This window comes from Andrographis paniculata, unplaced genomic scaffold (genome assembly GCF_009805555.1).
Source record: "Andrographis paniculata isolate CXL003 unplaced genomic scaffold, ASM980555v1 Contig86END, whole genome shotgun sequence".
NCBI classification, from domain to species: Eukaryota; Viridiplantae; Streptophyta; class Magnoliopsida; order Lamiales; family Acanthaceae; genus Andrographis; species Andrographis paniculata.
In genome coordinates this window covers 3,549,691-3,556,923 of record NW_026137624.1, presented here as the reverse complement: position 1 = coordinate 3,556,923, position 7,233 = coordinate 3,549,691, and the positions used below count along the sequence as shown (strand labels likewise).

The window sequence follows — 7,233 nt, the reverse complement described above, 5'->3', positions numbered from 1 at the left end:
CTTGCCTAATGGCCAAAATGAAATGGGCATAAATTCATTAAGTTGGATCGAATAAGAATATCCCTGGCATATTTAGCTTGGCCCAAGAAATGGCCCAAGATGTAGCCCGACTCATAGAGCCGCATGACCTCGCATCCTTTAATATCCACCATACAATCTAGGGATTTGATCTAGACCACCAATTACTTTTATATATAAATATATGTGGTGTAAATTTAGGGTTATCATTGCGCCGTTTTTCTCTATAGCTAGTTAGGAAATTTCAGCTATCCTGTGGTCGTATTCTGGTGAACTTTTCTGAGAGTGTCCGACAACTGTGTAGCTATTTCCGGTGAATGATTTTTCAGAATTGTTGTTTTTTTTTTTTTTTTTTTTTTTTTTTTTTTTTGTGTTGCCTTATGTTTTATGAGTATTTATTTATAAAATAAGTGTTTGTAGGTTAGCTTTAAGGTACCCCCTTTGTAAATCGGATTAGCTTTCTTTTCAAGTAGATTAACCTACAAAGTTTGGGTGCTTGCAAGGAGGTGAGGAGATTTAAAGATCAATTTTGTCTTTTAGCCACAGGTAAGAGGAAATCTCATTAGTATACATTTTGCGTATAATCAAGTCACACATTTGACTATATATTTTTATGTAATTTTATTTTTGGTAGTAAAGAAATTTAAGAAACCAAAGAATTTTGAAGTTACAGATCTTCTGAAAAGAATTAAGGATTTTTATTCTAGAGACAATTGAAAGACCATAGAGTCGAACAACTTTTGTAGTTGATTCGAAACGCACAAAGGACCTAAAGTGTGTTTGGCTGATTGGCTTTTGATTTTAAAAACCAAAGAAATGTATATGAGATCCTTTGCTATAATATATTTCAATTTTTTCTTTTTTCTACATTTTTTTATTCCGTGTTTATATTTTTGTTCAGTTTTTTTTTATTTATTTAATTTCTAATTCAACATCTATTATAACTATTTCTTTTAATTTCTTATCTAACTTTGTTTACTTACTAAATATTACTCCCTCCGTTCCGCCACGAATGACCTCTTTTCTTTTTTAGTACGTCCCACAAAAGATGATATCTTTCCATTTTTGATAATTTTATCAATCTTAAACATACTTAAAAAAAATATAAATCAATTTAATTAAACTTTCAACATTTTACCCATAGAATCGACTCAAAACCCCTTTATTTCTTTCTCTGTCCTCAATTAACATAATTTTTTATCTATATTTAAAACTTCTCATTTTTTATAAAACTAATTTATGGTAATGATAAATAAATATTATATAAAATTTTATTATCTACAAAATGATATCCATATTGCATATATTTTTTCGAGATATAATCTTAAAAAATTTTAAGATACCAATAATATTATTCATATAAAAAATAATAAACTAATATCATAACTTATTATTAATAACTTACTAATTTACATTGCCTAAAAAACTGTGTCCCAAGGGAGTATATTTTATCCCAACTATCTTTCTTTTTTCTTTTTATTAATGCATCGTATACATATATATTACTTGCACCTACTCATTTCCAATAATGATTTAATTAGTATGAACTAATTGCACCTACTCTTCGGAACTCCATTTTGGATAATGATTAAATACTAACATGACTAATTTTTTGAAGTCACATTTTATAATTGGTGGCATTTTTATTTTCCTTCTACAATGCTTATAGGTTTTTTTATAAAGGGGGAATATGTTGTCATTCATCATAGCTTTGAATTTAAACATATGGTTTACATAAAAACTCTTTAGTAACCAATAACGGTCAAATGAATGTACTAAATATGAAGTCAATTTCTTTTGGTTCATATTTTATTTCCTCTTCACACATTTGGGGTTTCTTATTCATGATTCTTCATTTGATTTCACTAGCCAGTTTGATGAATGAAAATGTAATATACAATAATTTATGTCATTGCAGAACACATAGCAATGGAATCAACTGGAGCTCCTTCATCATCCATGGAGTCTAGGGTTTGTCATTTTTATGTCTCCCTATGATTGTTTTTTTCTAAAATTCATGCTAAACTCACCGAATGTTGATGTTTTCATAATGGTTTTCTTATTTTTTTTGGTTATTTTTTCATTTTTTTTCCATTTAGTAAAACTTCAAAAATAGATTATGTTGGTTTGTTATTTGATCAATATTTACCAACGTTCCATTTTATGTTTAAGAAAATTTAATTTATTATGGATACCTTGTAAATTTCATGTGTTGCAAAAGACGGGAGTCAATATTCCATCTGCAGATTCTTCTACGCTCCCTTGTCCGCGGCCATTTGCATCTCTGGTCTCCGAACAAGTAGTTGAACCTCAGGTATGTAATTTATCACAATTATCTTAAATATTCAATGATATCTTTTGTTGTCTTTTCCATTTCATTTCTCTTAAAATGTGTATGTTCCTATCCTACAAGTGATATTTGACCATACCTGATGAAAGGAATATGTATGTGTGTCCAATATCCTATTGTTATTCTAAAACAAGAAAAGTGCCATCAAGTATGCTAATGAAACAATTTAGTATTTAATAAAAATTAAATACTTGGATTTGTTTAAAATTTTATTTTAACTTTTACTTACAATTCATAGTTACTTTAGTGGAATGAATGAATAAATTATTGTAGGATATTTAACACAAATTTTACCATAGCTAATATGTTTGGGTCCAGTAGTTTACGACAACATATTAAATTCAGATGATATTTATAATTTAGAAAGAAAGTGAGTAAACCCTGAAATGGCTTGGATATGATAATAAACGCCAACGTGAAAATATTGTTATTTTTTTCTCAATAGTTTCTCATCAGTATCTATATAACTTCCTAGTGTAACGGGTCGGATGGTTCTTCCTCGAATACCTTCCCGTCACCCTAGCAATTCCTTGACACAATCGAGAAATCTTAAGTACAGCCTTGTTCGCAACTTTAAAGCACGCTAGAAAGTAAGAATACTGCAAGATGCAGCGGGCAAAGTAGAGTGTTTATTAGCTCTCTAGAAATTGAAGTGAAGTACAATTGAGGGTCCTCCCCTATATATAGACACTTTAATGGACCGGACCTAACACAGGCCAAAGCATATCCATACTCGGATAGACTCTATCTATACAAGATACGGATAAAGAAATCTAAATAAGGAAATACGGATAAACTAAGTTTAATGGACACCAACTCAGTCAAAGGGCGATCTTAGTACTTGTAGAATGTTCAGGAATATTTCAGGAGGTTCCGGAATATTTCGGAAGGTTCCGGTACATTCCAAAAGGTTCCAGAACATCTTGAAGGATATCCTTTAGCCTCTTTGTGTTTGCACGCCGCAGGCCCTCCTCGGTAGTGTTCTTACTTTTCCAGGTGCATCTTGCAGTGTTCTTACTTTCTAGCGTGCTTTGGAGTTGCTCCCTCCTCGGCACTCCTCTGCATTACTTTCTCCTCGGCTCTCCTCTGCATTCTCCTCGACATTACTCCCTCATCGTTTCTCCTTGGCATTCTCCTTTGCGTTGCTCCCTAATCGGCGCTCCTCTGCATTAATCCCTCATCGGCGCTTCTTGTTATTGTTCGGCCAATGCTTCGATTTGGGGCATCCTCCCCATTCGAACTAGGCATTGTCCTTAATGCCTCAAAATCTCAGCAAGCTCCTCAAACTGCCATAAGTCTTTCTCCGTCTCCCAACTCATCTCGGACTCGGGTAGTCCACGCCATCTGACCAGGTACTCCGTCGACGGTGGTCTATTCTTGTGTTGGACTACCCTATCTACAACAATCTCCTCGGCCACTTTGTCATACACCGTCCGTATTCCTGGGGGTGCCCTTGTTGACTCATTCCAGCTCGGATCTTGGACATCCTCGCGATATGGCTTCAATAAACTGACGTGGAACACAGGGTGGAGCTGGGATAGGGCCTTTGGAAGCTCGACCTTGTATGCCACCTCGCCAACCCTCTTCCGCACCGGGAATGGGCCTTCGTACCTCCGCATCAAGCCCTTGTGCACCCCTTGCACACGTCCAAGTTGGTATAGCTTTACGAGCACCAGGTCCCCTTATCTAAATTCTCAAAACACCCTATTCTTGTTGGTCCACTTCTTCATTCTTTTTTGAAACTTCTCAAAGTAAAGTCGGGCCACTTCTGCACGATCTTGCCAACACTTGGCAAAGTAGAATACTGGCGGGCTCGGGCCTTTGTTTGTTCCCACCAAATGCTTTGGTGTTGTGGGCTGGAAACCAAGCATTATTGGACTTTTTCCCACCAAGATGTACCCGACAAAGTAGAATGTTTATTAGCTCTTTAGAAACTGAAGTGAAGTACAACTGAGGAGTCCGCCCCTATATATAGACACTCTAATGCACCGGACCTAACACAGGTCAAAGAAAATCCACACTCGGATAAACTCTATCTATACAAGATACCGATAAAGAAAGCTAATTAAGAAAATATGGATAGACTAAGTCTAATGGATAAACACCAACTCGGTCAAAGGGTGATCTCAGTACTTCTAGAATGTTCTAGAATATTCTAGGAGGTTCCAGAATATTCTAGAAGGTTCCGGAATGTCTCAAAGGATCTTCGCTAGCCTCTCCGTGTTTGTGCACCGTAGGCCCCTCCTCGGCGCTACTCTGCATTCTCCTCGGCATTACTCCCTCCTCGGTGCTCCTCAGCATTCTCCTTTGCATTGCTCTATCCTCGGTGCTCCTCTGTATTACTTCCTCCTCGACGCTCCTCGGCATTGCTCAGCCAATGTTTTGGTCCTGAAATGGCTCAGATATGATGATAAACGCCAATGTGAAAATATTGTTATTTTTTTGTCAATAGTTTCTCATCAGTATCTATATAACTTCCTAGGATGTACTCTTAAATCACTTGTAGAAACTAATAGTGTCATCTATGTTTCTCTTACAAGATTTCTTCCCTACTTCAGTGAATTCACAAAGTCTTCCAAATCTCTCTTAGTCTAGTGTGACATTCGTTATTAAAGATAGCACTATATTCATTATATGTAATCCACATGAAAATAAAGATCTTTATCACAAACACCATATAAATTAGAATTACACCGAATAGAAAAGATCCTTTGAAATCTTGGTAAAATTGACACTGATAGATAGAATGATCATTTTGGACCAAGCTTTAAAGAGGCTACCAACTTATCTCCGTAATATGATGAAGAGTGATGAAAATGGATTTTTCTTGAATGAAACAAAAAAATTTTACACATGGTCTGACACATAAATAGTTCAAAGGGAATTGATGAATTCATAATCTATGACAATTCTTGGAAGGAGGTTCGATTTTTCATTGTTGGGGCATTTGAGAATTTAGAAGAGTACTTTGCCTAAGGGAAGTTCAGGCAGATTTTATGTTTACAGTGTTTGTATATTTTATCTATACAATTTGATAATATAGAATCTACATTAGCATATTGCCCCAACTTCCCATAGATCGCCAATGTTAAAAACAATTTTACAATCCACAATTAATTTTCCATCTTGGATTTCAAACAAAACACATCTTATAGATTCATAGATTCTTCGGGCAATAAAAATACATATAAGTTCAAGATAACAAAGAAAATTTTCAATAAATCAAGCCTAATATTCTCTCTAATAAAACTTTCAGAGCTCTATACTGTTTATTATGCACTACATCTTTCAAGTATGTCATAATTGTTTCATGTATATTTAAAAATGCATACATGAAAATTATGTACTTTCTGTAAATAATGCTTAGTTCAAACATGTAGTTATCTAAATAAGTTAAAAATATATGACACTTCTTTTTTCACCATATACATTATAATATACTCTATAATTATTTTTTAAATCATTAGTTAAATATTTGCTAAAAATTTTGACTTTAATAACAGTTTATCAAACAAAATTTATGTCTAACTTAAAATATTTTATGTAGCTTGTTGGAAGGTAATAAAAAATATTGTAAAATTTGTCAACTTCAATTGCTTACTTCATGCAATTTATTAATTATAATTGTTATATATTTTTCTCTTGAATAAAAATTTATAAGTACTAACAAAGAAATTTATATCATAGGAGCTACATGATTTATCTCCCGAGGAAAACATACAAGGAAGTAGTGCACATGGTTTATCAAAAACCACAATTGAAAAGAGCTGGAGAATAGTTTTTAGACTTCTCCAACGAAGTGATGCTTTAAATTGTTATATATTGGAAATGCATGAGGTACGTATTTTACAACATATAATATAATAATTACAAGTTTAAAATACTATTGTTGTTGTTGTTATTATTCTAATTGTACAATAGGTTGAAGGCGAAAAAACTAGGAGATTTCAATCAACAGTTCATTCAAATAAAGTAAATACAAGGGTTCTCTCCATGAATGAACCTATTACAACAAGGCCTACAGTTCAAATTTGTAACAATATCAATCTTCAACCAAGGAGCAAGATTCCCCTAAATAAACGATTGGGGAATTGGGTAGTAGAGCAGCGCAAGTTTAACGAATCCGAACGTAGAGACAAGGTAGCTAATATATTTAACTTTTTTACATTAAATTGAATGCATTATAATCTACATCATATTTAGCCTTATAGTTGACTTTGCGAAAATATTTGTAGTATTACATACATACTATTATGGGAAAAAAGTTTCGATCAATAAATGAAGTCGCGACATTTATACTATGCAACGTGTTTATCGAAGATTTGAGGATGGAGTAAGGTAAACCATTAAGAAGTCTTTAAAGATTTTGGCTTATCATTCACTTGCTTGATTTTACGATGTAACACTTATTTTGCTTTGATTTTCAGGTCATAGAATTTCTGAAGGTTGCTTATTTTGAAGTTCGTTTTATATATATATATATATATTCTTACAATAATGCTAATTGTTATGAAAGATTTAAGAGAACGCAAAGTTGGGTATTACTTATTTAAAGCAAATTCTTTATGTTATGGTAATATTATTTTTATCAACCTCCCTGTTAGTTTATATTATTATTGTTGCAATGTAAATTAATTAAATGAAATTTGTGTTTGTTTGGATTGTTTTGATGTATATTTAAAGTGTGATAGTAAAATTTAGAAATAGTTTTCTCTATTATATAATATAGTTTAACACACAAGAATGGCATAAGGCAAGTTAATTCCCATAATAAATTGTAAAATAAATCAAGTTTTCCTTTTATTTTATTTTATATTTTTGTTCAAGTTGTCTCCTCCTTGTACATGTATCTTTGTAGTCTATAG

The 7,233-nt window shown here is 32.9% G+C and overlaps 1 protein-coding gene across 1 annotated transcript; it reads left to right on the top strand.

Annotated features, from left to right (window-relative positions):
• The first annotated feature begins 226 nt into the window (after nucleotides 1–226).
• On the top strand, nucleotides 227–6,882 carry LOC127242475 (uncharacterized). Its single transcript, XM_051262034.1, has 8 exons — nucleotides 227–331; nucleotides 492–564; nucleotides 1,937–1,989; nucleotides 2,240–2,332; nucleotides 6,056–6,205; nucleotides 6,290–6,508; nucleotides 6,604–6,706; nucleotides 6,796–6,882. The coding sequence occupies exons 3-7, from the start codon at nucleotides 1,948–1,950 to the stop codon at nucleotides 6,703–6,705; spliced, it is 606 nt and encodes a 201-aa protein (XP_051117991.1). The 5' UTR covers nucleotides 227–331; nucleotides 492–564; nucleotides 1,937–1,947; the 3' UTR covers nucleotide 6,706; nucleotides 6,796–6,882.
• The last annotated feature ends 351 nt before the right edge of the window (nucleotides 6,883–7,233 follow it).